We start from the raw sequence: 25,912 nt of genomic DNA on the forward strand, positions 1-25,912 counted from the left end.
TGTTTTGGTTTTTTAGCCTTTATTCTTCAGGGACCCCGTTTATACATATGTTAAATATTCTTTGCTAGTCATCCATATTTATTTCACTTCTTATTTTTCTTTTCTTCTTCTTCTTTTTTTTTAATGGCTTTTCCTTGGTACCCCTTAAATTTTCAGTCATATGTATTCTTCCTTGGGTACTTTGTCGCCAGCATTACTTTTTCTTCCATTTCTTTCTTGATTTTAACTCCTGATTCAAACCTTGCCCTTTTGCCATTTTGTCATGTAAGTTTTTTAAATATTTGTTTCAAGGTAGTTTGTGGATGCTAGTTTAAGAATATTTAATTTTGGTTGGTTATTGTGTTTCCTTCTTTTTGTGATTGTTATTTGGGAAGTTTTATCAGCTAAAATATTTTTTGTTATAATAGCTTTGTATAAAATCTGTGGTGTCTTCTCTTTTCATTTTGAAATGTCCTCTTTCCCTGATCTGACAATAACCGTTGCCATGCGAGGATTTTGAGTTGCCAGGTGTTTTACTGTTAAGAATGCCCTCTCCAGGGGCGCCTGGGTGGCACAGCGGTTAAGCGTCTGCCTTCGGCTCAGGGCGTGATCCGGCGTTATGGGATCGAGCCCCACATCAGGCTCCTCCGCTATGAGCCTGCTTCGTCCTCTCCCACTCCCCCTGCTTGTGTTCCCTCTCTCGCTGGCTGTCTCTATCTCTGTCAAATAAATAAATAAAATCTTTAAAAAAAAAAAAAAAAAGAATGCCCTCTCCAAGGGCGCGTGGGTGGGTCAGTCCTCCTGGAACAGGCTCCCTGCTCAGTGGGGATCCTGCTTCTCCCTCTCCCTCTGCCTGCCGCTCCCCTGCTTGTGTTCTCTCTCTCCCTCTCTCTCTCTCCCGCCCAGTCCTGCTCTGTCAAGTAAATAAAAGTCTTTAAAAATAAATAAATAAAATAAAATTAAGATTAATTAGTCACTATTAATAGTTTATAACCTTAAGCATTTTGAGAATTCTTTGAATAAGCTAGACACAGTGTAAGTCAAGGGGAAAAGACTATTCTTTGGACCACAGATTCTATGGTCAGACTAGCATTACTGCAGTCTGTACAAAGTCAAGCTAATGGCCAGGTATTTTCCCACACTGCCAAGTTAAACCCTTTATCAGCTCTTAGAAAAGACTGAAACATGGGTTACGCTTGAACACATCCACTTATTGTGGAGCATTCGGGCGCCTGGGTGGCCCAGTCGGTTAAGCGGCTGCCTTCAGCTCAGGTCATGATTCCAGGGTCCTGGGGTTGAGCCTTGCATCGGATTCCCTGCTCAGCGAGGAGCCTGCTTCCCTCTCGCTGCCATTCCCCCTGGTTGTGATCTCTTTCAAATTAAATAAATAAAAGATTTTAAATAGATAGAGGAGCATTCACTTTTCAGCGTACCTCTTAAAGCATTTGCATAGGTCTAGCTTTGGCAGTAATGTCACATACTCTCTAGGTAGGCTTTCTGTAGTTTTATTTAGAATTTTAAATACCTGTTTTTGTGTAATTGCATTATGTCTGGAGTAAGATGGCTCTTGATACTATCTAACATACATTTTGATGAAATCCATTTAAACATTAATTGTTTTTGTTCTTTACCCTTCCCAGAGTGATGATTCTGACATTTGGGATGATACAGCATTGATAAAAGCTTATGATAAAGCTGTGGCTTCGTTTAAGGTATGAAATGTTTACTTATTCTTTTCCTTATTTCCTCATGTTAATCATTTGGAAAAACATTATGATAACATACTTAAAGTGTTAATGTACATATTATTCAGTTCTAATTTTGAAGACCAATGGATATCATTGGTTAGTTAGCTGATAATCTTCTTTTAAAAATCAGTAGGCTCTCTGTATGTCATTCCTTTAGCAAAGGCAACTGAAGTATAATTGTAAACATTGCTTTCTTTTAAAGTGTTTGCATTGTATCAAACTATAGAAGTTCTCTAATTCAGATTAATGGAAGGGCACCCTGAATTATAATTTTCATTTTACAAGCCTTCATTGAAATAATAATGATAAATATCACTAGTGCTATAATTAGTACTTGTAGAGTGTTTACAACATCTTAGGCACTGTTCTAAGTGCTGTGCTTATGTTAAATTAATCTTCCCCAAATCCTCTGAGTTGATTATCAAGTTAAGTGTTCCTGATGATAGAGACATACTATTCTTTTAGGGGATGTAGTCTGTTTTTGTGGCCCAAACAAGACATTTACACAGTTGTCCAGCATTATCACTTTCCCTTCCGTGTGAGGTATTTCGTTTTTTTTGAGCGCCATGCATAGGCCATCAGTAGTCCAGGCAAAGAGCATATTTTCACAGAGAGCACCAGGTACAAGATCCACTTCTTTCCCTCAGTCACTCGTGTAGCATGAGGTAAAGATCAAACCTGTATGTCATCCTTGAAGCTGAATTCAAATTTGTCAGTAATGCTTTTCAGTATACCCTTAGAGTAGAAGCATACTAATTGCAAGGTTCTGTAAAATGCAGATTAAAGTGGGGGGGGCTCAGCGATGGATGGAATTGATGGTATTGTAGAGGGAAGTAGTCTGAGTAGAGGGAAAGCTGGTTTATTTTTATTTATTTATTTATTTATTTATTTATTTTTAAGATTTTATTTATTTATTCAACAGAGATAGAGACAGCCAGCGAGAGAGGGAACACAAGCGGGGAGTGGGAGAGGAAGAAGCAGGCTCGTAGCAGAAGAGCCTGATGTGGGGCTCGATCCCATCACACCGGGATCACGCCCTGAGCAGAAGGCAGACGCTTAACCGCTGTGCCACCCAGGCACCCCTTATTTATTTATTTTTAAAGATTTTTTTTGAGAGAGAGATTGAGAGTGTGAGAAGGGTGTGGGGCGGAGGGCGAGAGAGAGAATCCCAAGCAGAGTCCATGTTGAGCACAGAGCCTGATGTGGGGCTCAATCTCCCAACCCTGAGATCATGACCTGACCTGAAATCAAGAGTTGGATACTTAACTGACTGAGCCACCCAGGCACCCCAATAGTTTACTTTTAACTGTGTTGAGTTTGAAGTAGATATTGCAGAGGAAAGTAATCTGAGTAGAGGAAAAGATAGTTTACTTTTAATTGTGTTGAGTTTGAAGTAAATGTGAGGATAGGAAATTGGTAATTGGAAATGTTGGATTGAATGAAGAAGAAATGTCACCTGGATAATAGCTTTAGAAGTCTGCTTGCATAGAGGTTATAATTGAATTAATAGGAATACATGATCATAAACAGGTAAAGAAGGATGGAAAGTTCTTTTTGGGAATGCCCAAGGTTAAGACTTGATCAGAGAGGTAATAAAGCATTAGAGTTCTGCATTGCTATATCATCCAAAATGTCATGAATTTTAAGACAAATGATCAATAGAATATAATGTACAGAAAGGGTGAGAGTGGGGACTTAATTAAAAGGGTCCTTAGAGGGACACCTGGGTGGCTCAGTCAGTTAAGCATCTGCCTTCAGCGCAGGTCATGATCCTTGAGTCCTGGGATCGAGTCCCACATCGGGCTCCCTGCTCAGCGGGGAACCTGCTTCTCCCTCTGCCTGCCGCTCCTCCTGCTTGTGCGCTCACTCTCTTTCTCTCTCTCTCTCTCTCTGAGAAATAAATAAATAAAATCTTTAAAAAAAATAAATAAAATAAATAAAAGGGTCCTTAGAGCTGATAATCAGATATAGGATGCCTTCCGGAATAGTTTCTGCAGCATGTGGGATGATGAAAGAGGAAGTAGAAGCTGTCTGAGTTGATGGGGTCTTGAGACCAGCTTGTAGTGACTGAGTTCTATTGTTAAACTTCTTTCATGTCTTACCCTGTAACATGTACATTTCTATTCATGTTTTCATAGCATGCCCTAAAGAATGGTGACATTTCTGAAGCTTCGGATAAACCAAAAGGCACACCTAAAAGAAAACCTGCTAAGAAGAATAAGAGCCAAAAAAAGAATGCTACAACCCCCCTGAAGCAGGTTATTTTAAAACATTGGGATTGAACGTCAAAGAACTTCTTGTTGATGTTTTTAATAATAGTGTAAAATATTTTTAACTTAAATGATTAGTATAGTGTTTTCCATTGACAGGTAATCACAAAATTTCTAAAACAGCTATTAAACTTTCTATAGTTTAGAAAAATGCATGTTAATAAAAGTATAATGAGTTCGTTGGGAATGATCAGTTGAAGATTGTGTTTACTTTACGTGAGGGGTGGGGCTAGAGGAACCCAGTGCTTTTTGGTAGGAGTACGTCAGAGCCTTAATCTGAATTGGCAGTGTTCTGCTTAAACTGAGAGATGACTATGCCTCTTCCCCCCCCAACAACCCTTAAACTAATACCCAGGAACCAAAAATTCTGGATGGAATCATTTCTCCTATTTAAAACAGTAGACCCGAAAGCTAAATATTTTGGTGTCTCATCAGTTCCTTTAGTTTTATCATTACCAAGGGGAAAGAGAGCTAACATTTGATAAGCTCGCCCATGTGCTGGACCAGAGTGCAGGTCACTTTACACACTTTCCCCCCTTTCTGCACAACCAATATATGAGGTAGATTTTATTATAATTATTTAACAGATGAGGAAAGTGAGACTGAAATAATTAGAAACTTGTCCATGATTATATAAATGGCAGAATTTATATTATATTGACAAATACATGGCTTGATTATATAAACAAAATTATATTTATCTTGGAAATTCAGATTTATGTGTTTTCGGCCCCGAGCCTTTTTGACTATATCCTTCTGCCTTTCAGATGAGTTAGCTGGAGACTGTCCCCTCTGCAGTCTACCATACCCTACCTTAACAAGATTGCAGTTTATCCTCTTTAAAAGAAATATGTGCGTGTGTGTATCTTTGGTTTCTTTTATAGTGGAAAGTTGGTGACAAATGTTCTGCCATTTGGTCAGAAGATGGCTGCGTTTACCCAGCTACCATTGCTTCAATTGATTTTAAGAGAGAAACCTGCATTGTGGTTTACACTGGATATGGAAATAGGGAGGAGCAAAATATGTCTGATCTACTTTCGCCAGCGTCTGAAGTAGCTAATAATGTAGAACGGAATGCTCAGGAGGTAAGCATATTGGGGGGGGGGATTTCTTGGAAACCGAGAGGGGGTGAGAAAGTAAATGATATAACTGGTTGTTAGTTTGATCTACTGAGGCTTTAATTCTTTTTTAATACCTTTATAACAAAAATACATCTATTTTTTTCTTTTTAAAGAATGAAAATGAAAGTCAAATTTCAACAGATGAAAGTGAGAACTCCTCCAGGTCTCCTGGAAATAAGCCAAATAACATCAAGTCAAAAGCTGCTCCATGGAACTCTTTTCTCCCTCCACCACCCCCCATGCCGGGATCGGGACTGGGACCAGGAAAGGTAAATTTCTCCCGAGAAGAGGTTTCCCAGGACATAGTTAAAAACTTCCCACCCCTCCATTAAGTTACATTACCTGGGGCGCCTGGGTGGCTCTGTTTAAGCATCTGCCTTCAGCTCAGGTCATGATCTCAGGGTCCTGGGATTGAGCCCCGTGTCAGGTTCCATGCTCAGCAGGGAGTCTGCTGTTCTCCCTGCTCCTGCCCCTCCTTCCCCCGCTCCCCGTTCATTCTCTCTCTCAAATTAATTAATTAAATCATTGGGAGGGGGAAGATTTTTATTTTAAGTTGGGTCATGAACCCCTGTAGGTGTGTCCCTATCCAGTTCTGTATAAAGCAGTGATTTCTTCACTGGAGGTTATGGTATTCAGGCAGTAATAATAATAAATAAAATTTAAAATCATGACTTATTAAAGCTTTTTCTGAAGATTTTCTATTGAGAGAGTTCTTACTAGGTTTAGATTACGATTTCTAGAATGATCACACCTCTTAATTTATATATCATACTTCCTTGGTCTCGGGGGGCTAATTTTTCTTATTAAATGAGAGGTTTACTGGGGCGCCTGGGTGGCACAGTCGTTAAGCGTCTGCCTTTGGCTCAGGGCGTGATCCCGGCATTATGGGATCGAGCCCCACATCAGGCTCCTCCACTATGAGCCTGCTTCTTCCTCTCCCACTCCCCCTGCTTGTGTTTCCTCTCTGGCTGGCTGTCTCTTTGTCAAATAAATAAATAAAATCTTTAAAAAAAAAAAAAAGGTTTACTAATTTTTACAGTTCATGCTCTATAGTAGTATATGTAATTCAAAGGTTATACAATTTAATTAGAGAAATTGTGGGGCAGATAGTCTTTTATGATTGAAGTATCTTGCTAAATACACTGTCTCTGATTTATTAGGTAATTAGGAGTCTTTCTTACTTTGATTTTTACTTTCCGAATGTTTATATAGAAAGGAAATGAGGAAAGTCTAGATTTATGAGTCTTCACTATTTGGTGTATGAAATTCTGTTTCATCGTTTTTGACATGTATATTATTCTGGGTGGTTATTTTGACTCTTACGGCATTTAATCTTTTTTCCTCCTTTCATGTATAAATTGGGAAATTAATCTTCGTTTGGAATGTTCTTTACAGGCTGGTCTAAAATTCAGTGGCCCACCACCACCTCCACCACCACCACACTTCTTATCATGCTGGCTGCCTCCATTTCCTTCTGGACCACCAGTAAGTACAGAAGAATTCAGATTAAACCTTGCGTTCATACATAGGGATTTAGCAGCACATAGGTGATTGGGAAATGTCATTTTAGACCATCCCTATGGTCAGATTCTAATGGGTAAAAATTTGAACTAAACCTCAGGTTTTTGTTCTTAATGCCCTTCTGCTACCTTCAGTCCTCTTATTGGCCCCAACTCTGAGCCCTATGTTGCCTGCTTCCTTCATGTCAGAAATTGTATCTTATTCTATAGGGAGGTATCTCCTATTTCAAAGGATTTAATTGCACTGTAAATAAGGATTAATGTTTTGGTCTTCCAGGTATGCTTGGATGTTAACTTCACATAGACTGTGTGTATGTCTAATGATAGAATTCTGGGTATCAGCAGTAGGCTAGACACAAGACACTTTCTGGCAAATTCATGTGTTCCAGTAGGGACAGCACAGTTGTTCTACCTCAGACCTTTCCTTAAAATGCCGTCTGGGTGTTTTTTGAGTAAAACCATAGAAGTATGTGTACTTGCAATGCCTGGGTGGCTCAGTCGGTTGGGCATCCGACTCTTGATTTTCGCTCAGGTCATGTTCTCGGTGTCATTGGATTGAGGCCCACGTCAGGTCCCACACTAAGCGCGGAGTCTGTTTGAGATTTTCTTTCTCTCTCTGCCCCTACCCCCACTTGCATGCATGTACTCGTGCTCTCTCTGAATAAATAAAATCTTTTTTTAAAAAAAAGTATAACATATTTAGTCTTTTCCCCATAGATTCATAATGGAATGGAGTAATAGTTCAAAAATCAAAACAAAATACCTAACATTTTACGTGATCTATTTTCTTTTGATTCTTACTCATTTTAATTTTGTTGGTCTTCTGTTGTTACTGGTTGGCCTCCTCAAAATGTCAGATTTTTTTTTAAGTTTTTTTTTTAATAATAATTATTTTGTTATATCAGTCACCATACAGTACATTCCCAGTTCTTGATGCAATGTTCCATGACTCATTACTTGCATATAACACCCAGTGCACTGTGCAATATGTGCCCTCCTTAATACCCATCACTGGCCTATCCCAATCCCCCACCCACCTCCCCTCTGAAGCCCTCAGTTTCCCAGAGTCCATAGTCTCTCATGGTTCATTCCCCCTTTTGTTTACCCCCCCTTCATTCTTTCCTTCCTTCTCCTACCGATCTTCCTATTTCTTATATTCCATAAATGAGTGAAACCATATGATAATTGTCTTTCTCTGCTTGACTTATTTCACTTAGCATAATCTCCAGTCCCGTCCATGTTGCTGTAAATGTTGTGTAATCATTCTTTCTGATGGCTGAGTAATATTCCATTGTATATATGGACCACATCTTCTTAATCCAGTCATCTGTTAAAGGGCATCTCGGCTCCTTCCACGATTTAGCTATTGTGGACAATGCTGCTATGAACATTGGGGTGCATATGGCCCTTCTCTTCACTACGTCTGTATCTTTGGGGTAAATACCCAGTAGTGCAATTGCTGGATCATAGGGTAGCTCAATTTTTAACTTTTTAAGGGACCTCCACACTTTTCCAAAGTGGCTTGCATTCCCACCAACAGTGTATGAGGGATCCCCTTTCTCCACATCCTATCCAACATTTGTTGTTTCCTGCCTTGTCCATTTTTGCCATTCTAACTGGCGTAAGGTGGTATCTCAAAGTGGTTTTGATTTGAATTTCCCTGATGGCTAATGATTTTGAGCATTTTTTCATGTGCCTGTTAGCAATTTGTATGTCTTCATTGGAAAAGTGTCTGTTCATATCTTCTGCCCATTTTTTTATTTGATTATTTGTTTCTCATGTATTGAATTTAAGAAGTTCTTTGTAGATGTTAGATACAAATCTTTTATCTGTAGTGTCATTTGCAAATATCTTCTCCCATTCCGTGGACTGCCTCTTAGCTTTTTTGACTGTTTCCTTGGCTGTGCAGAAGCTTTTTATCTTGATGAAGTCCCACACGTTCATTTTTTCTTTTGTTTCTCTTGCCTTTGGAGATATGTCATGAAAAAAGTTGCTGTGGCCGATGTCAGAGAGGTTGCAGCCTGTGTTCTCCTCTAGGATTTTGATGGATTCCTGTCTCACATCGAGGTCTTTGAACCATTTGGAGTTTATCTTTGTGTATGGTGTGAGAGAGTGGTCAAGTTTCATTCTTTTGCATATAGCTGTCCAATTTTCCTAGCACCATTTACTGAACAGACTGTCTCTTTTCCACTGGATGTTTTTTCCTGCTTTGTCAAAGATTAGTTGCCCAAAGAGCTGAGGGTCCATTTCTGGGTTCTCTATTCTCTTCCATTGGTCTATGCGTCTGTTTTTGTGCAAGTACCATGCTGTCTTTGTGATCACAGCTTTGTAGTATAGCTTGAAGTCCGGCAACGTGATGTCCCCAGCTTTGTTTTTCCTTTTCAACAATTCCTTGGAGATTCGGGGTCTTTTCTGGTTCCACACAAATTTAAGGGCTGTTTGTTCCAGTTCTTTGATAAATGTCATTGGTATTTTGATCGGGATGGCATTGAAAGTATAGATTGCTCTGGGTAGCATAGACATTTTAACTATGTTTATTCTTCCGATCCATGAGCATGGAATATTTTTCCATCTTTTTGTGTCTTCTTCAGTGTCTTTCAAGAGTGATTTGTAGTTTCTAGAATATAGATCCTTTACGTCTCTGGGTAAGTTAATACCAAGATAACGTATGATTTTTGATGCTATTGTAAATGGAATGGATTCCCTAATTTCTCTTTCTTCAGTCTCATTATTCATGTATAGAAATGCAACTGATTTCTGAGCATTGATTTTGTATCCCGCCACATTACTGAATTGCTCTATAACTTCTAGTAGTTTGGGAGTGGATTCTTTTGGGTTTTCCATATAGAGTATCATGTCATCTGCGAAGAGAGACAGTTTGACTTCTTCTTTGCCGATTTGGATACTTTTATCCCTTTTTGTTGTCTGATTGCTGTTGCAAGGACTTGTAGTACTATGTTGAATAATAATGGCGAGAGTGGGCATCCTTGTCAAGTTCCTGATCTTAAGGGAAAGGCTTTTAGCTTTTCCCCGTTGAGAATGATATTCGCTGTAGGCTTTTCATAGATGGTTTTTATGAGATTGAGGAATGTACCCTCTATTCCTACACTCTGAAGGGTTTTAATCAGGAAAGGATGCTATATTTTGTCAAATGCTTTTTCTGCATCAATTGAGAGGATCATATGGTTCTTGACTCTTTTCTTGTTGATATGATCTATCACACTGATCGATTTGCGGATGTTGAACCACGCTTGCATCCCAGGGATGAATCCCACTTGGTCTTGATGGATAATCCTTTTAATGTATTGTTGGATCCTATTAGCTAGGATCTTGTTGAGAATTTTGGCATCCGTATTCATCTGGGATATCGGTCTGTAATTCTCCTTTTTGATGGGGTCTTTGCCTGGTTTGGGGATCAAGGTAATACTGGCCTCATAGAATGAGTTTGGTAGTTTTCCTTCTGTTTCTATTTTTTGAAACGGCTTCAGGAGAATAGGTATTATTTCTTCTTTGAATGTTTGGTAGAATTCTCTGGGGAATCTGTCAGGCCCTGGACTCTTGTTTTTGGGGAGGTTTTTGATCACTGCTTCAATCTCTTCATAATTAATCGGTCTGTTTAAAAAATCAGTTTCTTCCTGTTTCAGTCTTGGTAGTTTATAGGTTTCTAGGAAGGTATCCATTTCTTCCGGGTTGTTTAATTTATTGGCATAAAGCTGTTGATAAAAGTTTCTAATGATCCTTCCTATTTCATTGGTGTTGGTTGTGACCTCTCCCCTTTCGTGCATAATTTTATTAATTTGGTTCCTTTTGTCTATTCTTTTGAATAAGTCTGGCCAGTGGCTTATCGATCTTATTTATTCTTTCAAAGAACCAGCTTCTGGTTCTGTAGATCTGCTCTACTGTGCTCCTGGTTTCTAATTCATTGATCTCTGCTCTAACCTTGATCACCTGCCTTCTTGTGCGTGGGTTAGGCCTGTTTTTCTGTTCCAGCTGCAGCTTCTTGAGGTGAGAATATAAAAACTGCGTTTTAGATTTTTCTGTTCTTTTGAGTGAGGCTTGGATGGCTATGTATTTTCCCCTTAGGACCGCCTTTGCAGTGTCCCACAGGTTTTGGACTGATGTGTTTTCATTCTCATTGGTCTCCAGAAATTGTTTAAACTGATTTTTAATTTCCTGGTTTACCCAATCATTTTTTAGCTGGATGGTTCTTAGTTTCCAAGTGTTTGAGTTTCTTCCAAATTTTTCCTTGTGATTGAGTTCCAGTCTCAAAGCATTGTGGTCTGAGAATATGCAGGGAATAATCTCAGTCTTTTGGTATCGGTTAAGACCTGTTTTGTGACCCAGTATATGGTCTATTCTGGAGAAAGTTCCATGTGCATTCAAAAAGAATGAGTATTCTGTTCTGGGGTGTAGTGTTCTATATATATCTATGAGGTCCATCTGTTCCAGTATGTCATTCAAAGCTCTTGTTTCTTTGATTTTCTGCTTAGGTGATCTGTCTATTGCTGAGAGCGGAGTGTTGAGGTCCCCTACTATTAATTTATTATCTATATGTCTCTTTATTCTGGTTAAGAGTTGGCTTATGTATCTAGCTGCTCCCCTGTTGGGGGCATAGATATTTATAATTGTCATATCCACTTGTTGGATACATCCTTTAAGAATAATATAGTGTCCTTCTGTATCTTTCACTACGGTCTTTAGTTTAAAATCTAATCTGTCTGATATGAGAATTGCTACCCCAGCTTTCTTTTGAGGTCCATTGGCATGAAAAATGGTTTTCCATCCCTTCACTTTCAGTCTGCATGCATCTTTAGGTTCAAAATTAGTCTCTTGCAGACAGCATATGGATGGGTCATGTCTTTTTATTCAATCTGCAACCCTGTGGCGTTTATGGGAGCATTTAGGCCATTCACACTGAAAGTGATTATTGAGAGATATGATTTTAATGATATCATGTTCCCTGTGAAATCTTTGTTTCTATAGATTGTAAATTTCTGTTCTGTATCACTCTTGGGGCCTTTTTACTTTTATAAAACCCCCCTTAATATCTCCGGTAGGGCTGGTTTGGTGGTTATGAATTCCTTCAGTTTCTGCTGATCCTGGAAGGTCCTTATCTCTCCATCGATTCTGAATTACAGCCTTGCTGGATGAAGGATCCTTGGCTACATGTTCTTCTCGGATAAAGCTTTGAAAATACCCTGCCAACCCTTCCTAGCCTGCCAGGTCTCTGTAGACAGGTCTGACGTTATTCTGATATTTTTCCCTCTGTACGTAAGGATTTTCTTCCCCCTGGCCGCTTTCAATACTGTATCTTTGGATCTAATATTTGCAAATTGCACTATGTCATGACGTGGTGTAGGTCTGTTCTCATTGACCTTGGGAGGGGTCCTCTCTGCCTCTTGGACAGGAATGCTTGTTTCCTTTGCCAGATTAGGGAAGTTCTCAGCTACAATTTGTTCAAATATCTCTTCTAGACCTCTCTCTTTCTCCACCTCCTCGGGGATGCTGATGATTCTGACATTGGAATGTTTCATTGAGTCCATAATCTCCCGTAACCTACATTCTTTTTTTTTTTTTTTTTTTTAAAGATTTTATTCATTTATTCAACAGAGATAGAGACAGCCAGCTAGAGAGGGAACACAAGCAGGGGGAGTGGGAGAGGAAGAAGCAGGCTCCCAGCGGAGGAGCCTGATGTGGGGCTTGATCCCATAACGCTGGGATCATGCCCTGAGCCGAAGGCAGACGCCCAACCACTGTGCCACCCAGGCGCCCCCCGTAACCTACATTCTTGAGATTGGATTTTTTTGAGCCAAGTTTCTGTTGTAGCTTTCTCTTCTTCCATCCCATCCTCCAATTCACTAATTCGTTCTTCTGCCTCATTTACCCTGGCCGTCAGAATGTAGTTTATACTGCATTTGATTCATAGCATTTTTAATTTCTGCCAGACTCGCTCTCATTTCTGCCCTTAGAGATTCTATATTCTCATTAATATTTTCATTAATAGTTTTTTCAAGCCTACACATCATCTTGACCATTGTTACTCTGAACTCCATTTCTGACAATTTGGTTATATCTATATCCATCAGTTCTATGGCAGAGGCCACAGACTCATTGTCTTTTCTTTGCTGGGGGGATTTCTCCTTCTCGTCATTCTGATGAGGAGAGGTTGCGGGGTTGTCCAGAGACCAAATTATTGACCAGGACACAGGCAGTGTGCACTTGTTATATAGGGACCTTAGGGATGTCAGCTTCCTGATTTTTCAGCCTGCCTTCTGGGCGAGGGGCCTGCCACGCTGATATTCAGGAAACCTTGTTTGGGTAGAGTTGCCCCGTCCCCTGCGAGGGGGTATGGGGCTGGGCACACTGTGAGCTGGTATTTCCAGGCTTTTGTTCTCTGGCAGCTTTCCCTGGCGGTTTTCTGTGCCTCTTCTGAGAGTCAGAGCAGCAGTGGCCGTATCCTAGCCTCTGTCTCAGAACAGAGGGATCGCAGTCCGCTCTCCACTGAGCTCTCTTGGCCACTTTAACTCTGTTTCTGTCGGTGCTGCTAAAAACCCTGCAGCGACCCGGAATGTATGCCCCACAGTCTGTGTCCCATCCCTCACTTCCAGGGCCGGCACATCTCTGTCCTTTGTGCTTCTAACACCGCCAGCCGCCCCCGGTTCCCACGTGCGCTCCCAAGCTCCCTGTTTCAGTGTGGTTTGCATGCAATCTGGAGCGCCGGTTTTCAGTCTGGTCGCACGCACTCCCGAGCTCTCGGTTTCAGTCTAGTTCGAGTATACGCTCCGGAGCTCCGGTTTTCAGTTTGGACACGCGCGCGCTCCTGAGCTCCCGGATTTAATCCGGTTCCAGTGAGCGCTCTGGAGCTCCGGTTTTCAGTCTGGTCACATGCGTTCCCGGGCTCAGTTTGCGTTCTCACGGGTGCGGGTCCGCGAGTCAGCCCGCTCCCCAGCACAAGTGGCTACCGCTTCCCAGTGCCCGAGCATGGAGGCTCCCTCCCCCTTCCGTTTATTTTCCTATTTCTGTGCACAGATTCACAGCTTCCCGTTTCGTACCTCAATACTCAGCGCTGGAGATGTTCGTTTGTAGAGATCCAGACATATCTTCGTGCATCTCAGGCTGGTTCTGTGGGTTTTCAGGATGGTCTGGTAGATATCCAGCTCGACTCGGGACCAGCTGAGAAAGGGTCTCCTACTCCTCCACCATCTTTTCTCCTCCTTGCAGAAAATGGTCGCTTTTCTGTTCGTAGAGTCTCTGCTACTCTTTTCTTCGTTCTCTAGTTGCGTTCATAGGTATTCAGAATGGTTTGGTAGCTCTCTCGCTGAATTCCTGGGACCAGACGAAATTTAAGCCTCCTGCTCCTCTGCCATCTTGGACTCCTCTCTTTTTGAAAAAGTTTTAAATAGGAAATGGCATGGAATGTAGGGAAAGATACAATTAATATCCAACTAATATCCAGCATTCTCTATGTAAAATGGATGTCCAGACTTCAGCTTTTGTTTATTGACTTTAAAGTATATCTTTCTCCATTTCCAGATAATTCCCCCACCACCTCCCATATGTCCAGATTCTTTTGATGATGCTGATGCTTTGGGAAGTATGTTAATCTCTTGGTACATGAGTGGCTATCATACTGGTTACTATATGGTAAGTGATCACTCAGCATCTTTCCTGACAATATCTTTGTGGTTATGTGACTTTGTTTTGTTTATGACTAAAAAGTGGTTGGTTATATTTGTTAGATCCGAAGAGCTAAAAACTACCTTAAAGTTTAAAAATATACAATTATTTGTTTAAGGCTTACATTACTCTTGTATTGTCCTTGCTAAGTGTAATTGTAGTGCATTTAAAATTTTTTCATGTTACTAGATTATGTTGATAATATGGTTTCTAATTTAATGACACTCTTTCTAAATTATTGTCTAATCTCATTAGTCTTTCTCTTTCAATCTGAAGTAAAATGCATTGTAGGAGATAGAGAAAGAATGAATAATACCTTGAGAAAGAAAGAAAGACAAATAGTGTTAGGTTCTTTTTGTGCATAGAGTAAGGTCTGAGGTGATAAAGGCCAAACTGTACCTTAGGGATTGAAGCTCTGTACTTGTCACTTTATACAAGTCTGTTGTAGGCAGGTAGTAGTGTGATTTAGCAAGACGTTTTTAATTTTTTTTTTATTTAAAGTAAATTTTTATTGAAGGAATTTTACATGTGATTTCCTTCACTGCCGATCACTGTAGCTCCTCCAACGTCAGAATCACAATCTTCAAAATAGCCCTTTTAGAAAGAACTTTTGTTCAGCCCACATTTGTCACTGTCAGTCCAGAGTTCTTTCAGTTGGGCTTCTTTGGTCTTCCCTTGAATATGGACATACTTCACAAATTCCCCACCTGTAACCTTTGGGAGCCAGTTTCTTGAACTTAGGACCTTAGAAGTCAAATTATAGGAAGTACCCTGATTGCTATTTTGGCAAATGATCTAAAATTTTTATTCCTTAATTTTTTCTAATATTGAAAATTGTTGTTACTTCCACTCTACTCCATGCGCCCAGCAGAAAATGTTACAGGTCTCATTGTCACCGCAGCAATAAACTTGCTGTGATGGAAGCATAACCTGTGTCTCTAATTGCTGCAATTTTTAAATTTTATTTATTTATTTATTTAAAGATTTTATTTATTTGACAGTGACCACAAGTAGGGGGAGCAGCAGGTAGCGGGAGAGGGAGAAGCAGGCTCCCCGCTGAGCAGGGAGCCTGATGTGGGTCTTGATCCCAGGACCCTGGGATCATGACCTGACCCAAAGGCAGACGCTTAACAACTGAGCCACCCAGTCATCCATGCAATTTTTAAATTTTTTAAAAGGAAGCTGTTATGCTATGCTGAGATTATGATGGGATATTGTAGGTACTTGAATATCTGGTTTATTAATATATAGAAGAAGAAAAACAACTGACTTGAAGGTGTAATTTTTTAAATGTATTACTTGTACATGCTCCCATTAATGCTATTATTTAAAAGCTAATCTTGAGCAGTTGTATAATGTTGGTATATTTGTATTGTATGATGAAGTTCACCTTGTAATGACCAAAAAGATAGTGGAAAGTAACAAATTAACAGTTTGTAATTTGAGACCAATCATTTAACTTGGTAAGCTTCCATTTTCTGCACTTCACATATCTCTGCATATATTTTTTATTATGAAATGTTTTGAAAAATATTACATAGGGGCACGTGGGTGGCACTGTTGGTTGGGTGTCTGACTCTTGGTTTCAGCTCTGGCTGTGGTCTCAAGCCCTGCCTCAGGCTCAGCGCAGAGTCTGCTTGGGATTCTCTCTTCATCTCTCCCCCTCCCCTCCACATACACACTCACATGCTCTTTCTCTCTAACATAAATAAATCTAAAAATATATGTACCATACATAAATTACTGATGTAACTCATGATTACTTTTCAATTTTTTAGAATGAAAAAGAGCTTTTTACCCACATGCACCATATTTTGGCTTATTTTCAGATTCATATTATGCATAGGTTCATGCTTTTATTTGGTCATTGTTGTAAACTTGTTACTGAAATGTATATGCAGAAAAGTCCACATATTAGAAGTGAACAGCTTGATTAAAAAGAACATTATTGGGATGCCTGGGTGGCTCAGTCGGTTAAGCATCTGCCTTCAGCTGAGGTTATGATCCCATGGATCAAGTCCCGCACTGGGCTCCTTGCTCAGTGGGGAGCCCGCTTCTCCCTCTGCCTGCAGCTCCCTCCTGCTTGTGTGCACGTGCTCTCTCTCTCTGACAAATAAATAATAAAAAATCTTTTAAGAAAACAAAGAGCTGTATTTTTAAAAAAAAATCATCATAATCCTAAAGCTTCCTTATGTCTCCTAGTCACTACCAATCCCTTTCCCAAGGGTAAGCATCTTCCCGACTTCTAACATCATAGATTAGTTTTGCCCTTTTTTGAACTTTTATGACTGGAATAAAACCAATGCACGGCTCAATGTCACCACCCTGAGATCATGACCTGAGCCAAAATCGAGTCAGATGCTTAACCAACTGAGTTACCCAGGCACCCCAATATTATGAATATATCTAATCTGAAGGATGGCATGGATGAAAATTAGACTTGGTTAAAGTACATTTATAAGTACTCCTATTTCAAGTACTTGATTGTACTATGTTATTAAAACGTAGCAGATTTTCCCTGGACTTACAACTATGACGCTGACCATAAAATTGCAGATGTTCCACTTTCTTCCATGAGTTCAAGCAACAGTTCTTAAGTATACAGCCTTGTCCAGAATAGTTGCCACAAATTCAGGACCAACCTATGACTAACTTGTTCCTAAGAAAAGATCTTTACTTGAAGGGGTATTACTTATATATCTGCATATATTAAAATGTAAACATACATTTACATTCACAAGTGTAAAGAAATCACAGTTTCCTAGATCTTGCATTTTTGTCTCTTTGAAATTGTTACCATTAAAAAGAAGCCACTACTCATTGTTAAGTTTTTTAACAGCTTAAATGTTTTAGCCACCATTGCCTACAGCTAGCTTTTTTTTTTCTTTTTCTTTTTTTTTCCTTTGGTGCAAAAAGGTGGTTTTATTAAAGCATGGGGACAGGGAAAGAGCTTCTGCCTTGGGATTGTGAGGCGCAGCTCTCAGCTTTTTTTTTTTTTTTTTTTTAAGATTTATTTATTTATTGGTAGGGGATGGGAGGATGGAGAGGGAGAAAGAGAATCTTAAGCAGGCTCCCCACTGAGCATGGAACCTGTTGCAGGGCTTGCTCTCACTACCCTGAGAACTGAAATGAACAGTCAGACACTCAACCGAATGAGCCACCCAGGCGCCCCTCGGTTAGCATTTCTCTCTTTTTTTTTTTTTTTAAGATTTTTTATTTATTTATTTGACAGAGAGAGACAGGCAGTGAGAGAGGGAACACAAGCAGAGGGAGTGGGAGAGGAAGAAGCAGGCTCCCAGCAGAGGAGCCTGATGCGGGGCTTGATCCCAGAACGCCGGGATCATGCCCTGAGCCAAAGGCAGACGCTTAATGACTGAGCCACCCAGGCGCCCCTCAGCTAGCATTTCTTTTTTTTTTTTTTTAAGATTTTATTTATTTATTCAACAGAGATAGAAAGCCAGTGAGAGAGGGAACACAGAAGGGGGAAGTGGGAGAGGAAGAAGCAGGCTCACAGTGGAGGAGCCTGATGTGGGGCTTGATCCCACAATGCCGGGATCATGCCCTGAGCCGAAGGCAGACGTCCAACCGCTATGCCACCCAGGCGCCCCTCAGCTAGCATTTCTTAACCATTGCTTCACAGAAACATATGCCAGACAACGTTTCCATTAGCAACCTGTTCCCATTAGAGCAGCCAGATAGGATTTGGGTCCGCCTCTAGAAATCCAAGCAGAATGCAAATGACTTAAGATTAGTGTTTTTGGAATAACATAAAATAGGCTATAACTTTGGTACTTAATAAAAACAAATCACTTTTAATAAATCTTATAAATCTAAAGTATAGATTAATAGTAAAGTGGAAAGCTGATATATATGAAGGGAAAGTAGAACACATGGGAGCTATAAGAGAGGAATGGGACATTTGGGTTAGGTCTGACCAGGAAAAACAAATAAATATTTGAGTATTAATCCTGCTTTCTTTGACTTCTAAAATGTTCTTTAGTACGTAGTGGTCTCTAACTGGTTTTATTTTAATAAATGAGCATGACACAGTGATAATTTACTTGACAGAATTAAGGTATAAGCTGGCTCAGGAACATCACTGGACTTTGTGAAAGAAGAAAATTTCTTAATTACAGCCTAATAATTGTTTACTCTGGGATCCCTTTTAAAGCACATTTGAAGGCTGTAAACTTACTTTCTGTTGATATTTTTTTAAGTAAAATTAGTAAAATGTCTTATGTGAACAAAGCGTAAATGTGTATGCTATTCTTTTAAATTCCTTTATGTTTCCTTACAGGGGTTCAAACAAAACCAAAAAGAAGGAAGGTGCTCACATTTCAATTAAGGAGTAAGTCTACCGTCATTATAAATTGACAAATCTTTAGCATAAATTTTGACGTTTGTGGAAAACATGTTTAAAAATTGAAATGGTGGGGTGCCTGGGTGGCTCAGTTGGTTAAGCATCTGCCTTCAGCTCAGGTCATGATCCTAGGGTCCTGGGATCAAGTCCCGTGTCAGGGTCCCTGCTCAGTGGGGAGCCTGCTTCTCCCTTTCCCTCTGCCCTTCCCCCCTGCCTCGCTGGCTCCTTCTCTCTCATCATTTTTTTTTAAGAATTGTTAAAGCTGATACATTAAGAAATAGAAAAGTTAATAGAAAACTATTAAATACATTTTTAATTATTTTTAATTCAAGTATAATTAACATATACTATTATTAGTTTCAGGTGTACAACACAGTGATTCAACAATTGTACACACTATTCAGTGCTCATGACATGTGTGCTCCTAATCCCCTACACCCATTTCACTCATGCACCCACCAAGCTCTCCTCTGTCAACCGCAAATTTGCTCTCTATATTTAAGAGTCAGTTTGGAGGCGCCTGGGTGGCACAGTTGGTTAAGCGTCCAGCTCTTGGTGTAGGCTCAGGGTCGTGAGATAGAGCCTCATGTCAGGCTCCGTGCTCAGTGCAGATTCTGCTTGAGTTTCTCTCTCTCTCTCTCTCTCTCTCTCTCTCTCTGTGTCCCTCTGCCCCTCCTGCTTATGCACTTCCTCTCTCGCTCTCTCAAATAAATAAATAAATCTTTAAAAAAAAAAAAACTTTTTTTTCTTTGCTCCTTGTTTTTGTTTCTTAAATTCCACATATAAGAGAAATCATATCTTGTTTTTCTCCGACTTATTTCACTTACTTTCTCATTGTACTTTCTACATCCATCAGTGTGTCTCAGATGGCAAAGTTTCATTCTTACTTATGGCTGAGTAATATTCCGTTGTGTGTGGAACATCTTTCTTTTGTGTTTGTCTATTGATAAATAGTTGGGTTCTTCCATATCTTCACTATTTTAAGTAATGCTGCAGTAAACATAGGGATGCATGTATCTTTTCAAATTAGTGTTTTTGTTTTCCTTGGGCAAATAGCCAGGGATGACCAGATCATACGGCCTGTTTTTAATTTGTTGAGGAACCTCCGTACTGTTTTCCACAGGGGCTACACCAGTTTGCATTCCCACCAAGTACATGAGGGTTCCTTTTTCTCCACATCCTCACCAACACCTGTTGTTTCTTGTTGATTTTTAGCCATTCTGACTGGAGTGGGGTATATCTCATTCTGGTTTTGAAATGCATTTCCCTGACGATTAGTGATGTTGAGCGTGTTTTCATGTGCCTGTTGGCCATCTGTATGTCTTCTTTGGGAAAATGTCTATTCATGTTGTCTTCTCATTTTTCAGTTGGAGTTTTTCATGTTGAGTTGCACACATTCTTCATATATTTTGGATATTAAGCTCTTAATTGAACACATCATTTGGAAATATCTTCTCCCATTTAATAGGTTGCCTTTTTGTTTTGTTGGGTGTCTTTAACGCAAGATTTTAGCAAAATCTTTTTATTTCGGTGATACCCCAGTAGTTTATTTTTGTTTTTATTTGCCTCACCAAAGGAGACATATCTAGAAAAATGTTTCTACAGTTAATGTCAGAGTGATTACTGCCTGTGTTTTCTTCTAGGAATGTTATGGTTTCAGTTCTCACATTTAGGTCTTTAATGCATTTTGAGTTTATTTTTGTCTGTAGTGCAAGGAAGTGGTCCAGTTTCCTTCTTTTGTATGTAGCTGTCCAGTTTTCCCAGCACCATTTGTTGAAGAGATTGGCTCTTCCCCATTTTATGTTCTTGCCTCCTTGGTCGAAGAATAATTACCATGTAAGCATGGGTTTATTTCTGGGTTCTCAGCTCTGTTCCGTTGATCCATGTGTTTGGTGCGCTCACCAGTACCATTACTGGTTTGATCAGTACAGCCTTGTAGTCTGTCTTGAAATCTGAGATTGTGATACTGCCAGTTTGGTTCATCTTTTGTAAGATTGCTTTGGCTATTCAAGGTCTTTTGTGGTCACATACAAATTTGAGGATTATTTGTTCTAGGTCTGTGGAAGATGCTGTGTATTATTATAGAGATTGCATTAAATTTATAGATTGCTTTAGATAGCATGGACATTTTAATATTATTTTTCCTCCATAAACATGGAATAGCTTTTTATTTGTTTTTGTTATCTTCAATTTCTTTCATCAGTGTTAGAGAGTTTCTGGGGTATAGGTCTTTAACCTCCTTGGTTAGTTTTATTCTTAAGTGTTTTATTGGTTATGGTGCAATTGTAAATGGGATTGTTTTCTTATTTTCTGTCTCTACGAGCTCATTATTAGTATATAGAAATGCAACAGATTTCTCTGCCTTGATTTTGTATCCTGTGACTTTACCGAATTCATTTGTCAGTTCTAGTAGTTTTTTGGTGTCGTCTTTAGGGTTTTCTATGTATAGTAGTAGTAAATACATTTGGGTGTCAAAACAATTTGACAAAAGGTTGATCTACATTCTCTCGTGATATCAAAGTGTCATATCAGCAAATACTTGGTTAGTAGTGTGGAAGGAAAAACATCTTACAGTAAAGAGATCCTTAGAATTAGTGACGATACTACACCACTGTGGTGGGACAGCCAGACTTGGTTTTTGATTTAGCATGCGGTATGAAATAGACTGAATCATCTTGAAGGGTTTGGGTCAAAAGAGGTTAACTGGAATTAGCCTACAAGATCTTTTCCACTTACTGGAAACAGCTGGGGATAGAGCAGAAAGTTAAATGACCCCACAAAAGAAATGATAAGATGGGTCTAGAATGTGAAATGTTATAGATGGTAACTGCCTTCCTTTCTTCAAAAAGTCAGTGAAAGAAAAAAAAAGTAGGGGAGTGAGTAACTGTTCTAGATTAAAAGTGACTTAAGAGGCATAATAGCCAAATGCCACGTGGGCTTGGTTGGAATCTGGTTTGAACGGCCATCTGTAAGTCTTGAGGGTTGAAGAAATTTGAATATGGACTGGATTTTAAGTGAAATTAGATTAATTATTGCTAATTTAATGAGCTATGATGGTGTTGTAGTGTATGGAAGAATGTCTTTTTAAATTTGCATCAAGTATTTGTAAGTGAAGTGTTAAAATGTCTTGAATATCTTTTTAAATTTAGCAAAACGTATGTGTATGTGCATAAAGCATATATGGCTGTTGAATCCAAGTCGTGTGCACATGGATGTTCATTGTACTATTTTTTCTATTTTCTCTATGTTTGAAAAATATGTAAGAAAAATGTTCAGTATCTTTAAATTAGTAAAAGCTGTGCGACCATCATTGTATTCCTTTTCACGTATTATTTTATACTTCCAGTCCATATTCATCTGTATTTGAGAGAGATGCCATCATAGCATTTTGTGCACACATGTGTATCCGCACTTAACATCACGTTTTAATGTTTTCTACATATTCTTTCTGTCAGATTGTTTGCCTGCATGTTACGCGACTGTTCATTCAGTTCAGTGGTTTTTGGCATTCTGGATAACATTACACGGGTACCTTCTTATATGTGGTAATTTGATTCTGTTCTTTCATAGCCTTCAGGTAAATTTCTGTTGTGACTATAGGATAGAAGATTGTGGGCATTATGGTTCTTGATGTTTCCATGTTGCCTTGAGAAGCAGATTTTGAAAAATGTTTTTTCTTGCCAGTTTCAAAATGCGTGTTGCGTTCCTGGGAGGAATATTTAAAATTATATAAATCATCACATTTAGAAGTATAATTACCCAGTTGCACCTGGCTGGATCAGTCAGTAGAGCATGTGACTCTTGATCTTGGGGTTGTGAGTTCGAGCCCCTTGTTGGGTATAGAGATTACTTAAAAATAAAATCTTTAAGATTTTTTTTTTATTAGAGAAAGAGCATGAAAGAGGGGAAGGTCAGAGGAAGAAACAGACTCCCTGCTGAACAGGGAGCTTGACGCGGGACTCGATCCTGGGAGTCTAGGATCATGACCTGAGCTAAAGGCAGCCGCTTAACCAACTGAGGCACCCAGGCGCCCTGAAAATAAAATCTTAAAAAAAAAAATTCACCACTGTAGCCATGCTTCATCATCACAGTTAGAAACTGAATGATGACTTTGGAGCATGGCCTAATAAGAACCTGGTTTTTGCCTCTCTTTTCAGTACCGTTCATGCTCTTGAGAGCATCAGCCGGGGCATTCACGTGCACCACTACGGCCGCGTGGAAAGACGGTGGAGAGCGATATTTCACTTTAAATAAAACCAGTTCTTGGTTTCCAGGCAGAAGACAGATGTGAAGCATTGTACCTAAACGTTCATGAGTCTTTGTGTTTAGATAAAGACTTCTTGCTAAGAGTAAATAAAATCTTTATGGAGTTTGGTTTCAGTAGACTCCTTAGGTATATTAATTTTGGTTTTTATTGTAAAGGAAACTAGAAACTGCCACATGAAATTTTTCTCCCTTTTATAAGTAATAATAATAGGTACATTTTTGAATGATTACTGGGTGTACTAGGCATAGGTTACTTGATTTAATCTTTATAGCACCATCAAGTTAGATATTCTTATTATTCCCATTTAACAGACAAGAAAAAGACTCACAGAGGTGAAATGACTTGTACTTGGGCCACAGAATAAATGGTGGCACTGTGTATGACCTCAGAACTCTCCCTCCAGCTCTCGGCCCCCCCTGCAGCTGCTTCCGAGCTCCATGCTCTCTCTGCATAATTTAGGATTTGGGCAAACACCTAAGGAAAATTTTTACACAAATTTTTGGAGCGCATCATTTTCAAATCCCTGCTCTCTAGACTCTACATCTTGAGATTCCAGCTCCCTTATTCCAAGGCCCAAACTCTGTCTCTGTTCCATGTGTGAAGAACAGTACCTGTTTAAGCTCCACCTTCTGTGCTGCAGTTTGGAAATGGTGTGCAGCCAGAGTGGGGTGAATGGACTCACCTTACGTGCTGGCTTTTCTCATGGATCTCTGCTGTGTGTTGTCTGTTGCCCTATGCCCGGTTTCATCATCTGCGGAGACAGGCTCCGTGCTCAGCGTGGCGTCCGCTTGTCCCTCCTTCTGCTCTTCCTCCTGCTCTTGCGCGCTCGCCCTCTCTCTGTCTCTCTTTGAAATAAATAAAAAACAACATTACAGAGAGCAGTCTTATAGGAAGATATATCTAAATGGAAAAAGTGAGATGCAGAAGTGTATTATGCTACCTGCCGTTTACGTAAATACACATTTACAGGAAAACAAGTATGCCACCGGCTGCTCCTCCTGTTATTTTTAGGTTTATTGAAGTAATCTCTACAGCATGGGAGTCGCACAGTCTTCAGACTGAGCCAGCCAGGCACCCCTGTTCCTCCTATTTTTAAACAAACATTTGATCATATTTTTCTTGAATACTCGGTTCGATGCTACAGTACATTGCATCACCTTTCCCATTCTGTAACAATTAATTTGCTGTTATTCCATGTTTTTAAAAAATAATTCTATTGTGATGGTTAAAACCAAATATATGAAACAACGATATTATACTCTATATTTCTCAAGTACAGAAGAGTAACGTGTCGCATTTGGCGTCACTGCTAACTATTTCTAAAATACATCTATTTTGGGCTTTTTTGTTTAACATAGTTCCCATCGAATTATTTCTGTGTATTGATGATTAATTTCATGTATTGAGCTGTAGATTCTAAGTAGTTCTGTAAAGATCATTGTATGTTGTCATATTGCTTCCTCCAAAGAATAAACTAGTTAATAATGCCTCTTTTCTTCCCACTTACCTAATTGTTAGAGTATCTACATGTTATAGTTTAAGAATTATTTCTTTTTCCATTGTTACTTAAGAATTAAGTTCTAAAATAGTTTGAATCTATTTTGGAACATTACATGTTTCCCCCAATACCTGGAAGTAGAGCATTTCTGTGAAACCTTTCATAATCTGAGATAGCATAGAGCCAAGAAGCAAGTACCATTTACCATTAATTTATATGGAAAATTTTTGAACACCCCAGATGACAAAAGTAACCTCTCAGGATTTTCTGGTACCTTAGTACACAACATGCTAACGGATGCGCAGAGTAAACGGACATAAAGCACAGACGCTCGCAGTTCAGAAATGTGGCAGCTGGACGCTGAGACACCAGGGAGGGAGCCTGGCAGTACTTCTAACAGCCTTTGCAAAACACACACTGAATGTTATTTCTGCTTTTTGCCTTTTTCATAAAAACGTAAATCTTCTTCAGATTTCTTTTGGTTAGTGAAAAGAGGTGCTACTGGTGTAGGTCTTTGGTACAAAGCAGAGTAGCCTAACGCAAACTTTCGAAAAGCATGGGGATACTTGTATTCAGTTTATTCTTTTAATGCTTTATTTTTTTAAATAACTACATTGTTGGAGCACCCAGATGTCTCAGTCGGTTAAGCCTCCAACTCTTGATTTTGGCTCAGGTCTTGATCTCAAGGTCGTGGAGACAGGCTCCGTGCTCAACGTGGAGTCTGCTTGTCCCTCTCCTTCTGCTCTTCCTCCAGCTCGTGTGCTCTCTCATTCTCTCTCAAATAAATAAACGACATTGTTGTTTGTAATGCAGAGCAATCTTATAGGAAGACAGGCTCTGTGGTCATCACGGAATCCGCTTGTCCCTGTCCTTCTGCTCTTCCTCCCGCTCGTGCACTCTCATTCTCTCTCTCTCTGAAATAAATAATGACATTGTTGCTTGTTATATAGAACAATCTTATAGGAAGATATATTTAAATAAAAGTAAGATACAGAAGTGTATTATGCTACCTGCCATTTGTGTAAATACATATTTACGAACATGTCTGTACATTGATGGTCACCTCAGGGTGATACTCAAGTTATCTCTGAAGAGGGACTAGAAGGTAGGCATGTGAGGGAGACTTCACAGCATACCCTTTGATGTTTTGTGTTTGTGTGTGTGCTGTGTATGTTTACTGACAGTAAAAATAATATGTAATTGAAATAACTCTGGTAAGATGTTTCTATCATTACTCCTTTCAACTTTTTTTTCATTTTTATAGGTAATTCATACAGTGTTCTCTAATAGGTAAGTGCTTTTTCCTCATTTTTTGAAGAATACTCCATACCAGTATGTAAAACTGCCTTGTTTTTTAAAGTTGCATGATACTTTTACGTAGAGATGTGTTCCATACATATTTGAGCTCTTATGGATGGAATTTTAGGCAGTTCCCAATTGTTTGCTATTTAATGCTACAGTTAGTACTCTTT

At 39.4% G+C, this 25,912-nt stretch overlaps 1 protein-coding gene and 1 non-coding gene across 14 annotated transcripts in view; one reads left to right on the plus strand and one right to left on the minus strand.

The window, feature by feature from the left end:
- SMN2 (survival of motor neuron 2, centromeric) overlaps positions 1-25,912 on the plus strand; it is a 59,304-nt gene that overhangs the window by 17,070 nt on the left and 16,322 nt on the right. For 8 of the 13 annotated variants that reach the window (XR_015724484.1, XR_015724486.1, XR_015724485.1 and 5 more), the window contains exons 3-9: positions 1,620-1,691; positions 3,866-3,985; positions 4,882-5,082; positions 5,232-5,387; positions 6,514-6,603; positions 14,172-14,282; positions 25,705-25,730. Coding sequence is in view for 4 of the 13 variants with exons in the window: in XM_087862096.1 (XP_087718222.1) it covers positions 1,620-1,691; positions 3,866-3,985; positions 4,882-5,082; positions 5,232-5,387; positions 6,514-6,603; positions 14,172-14,282; positions 25,705-25,730 (776 nt within the window). In the remaining 9 variants the exon portion in view is untranslated. Of the gene's footprint in view, positions 1-1,619; positions 1,692-3,865; positions 3,986-4,881; positions 5,083-5,231; positions 5,388-6,513; positions 6,604-14,171; positions 14,283-18,612; positions 18,664-22,832; positions 23,056-25,704; positions 25,731-25,912 lie in introns of those variants that run through there. The other 5 variants (XR_015724491.1, XR_015724490.1, XM_087862094.1 and 2 more) reach the window with 3 other exon arrangements.
- LOC148110072 (small nucleolar RNA SNORA1) lies at positions 15,188-15,300 on the minus strand. The gene has a single exon (XR_015724649.1). It is a non-coding gene; the product is annotated as a small nucleolar RNA SNORA1 (small nucleolar RNA).

Source organism: Ursus americanus, chromosome 5 (assembly GCF_024610735.1).
Source record: "Ursus americanus isolate L20-20 chromosome 5, mUrsAme1.1.p, whole genome shotgun sequence".
Lineage (NCBI taxonomy): Eukaryota > Metazoa > Chordata > Mammalia > Carnivora > Ursidae > Ursus > Ursus americanus.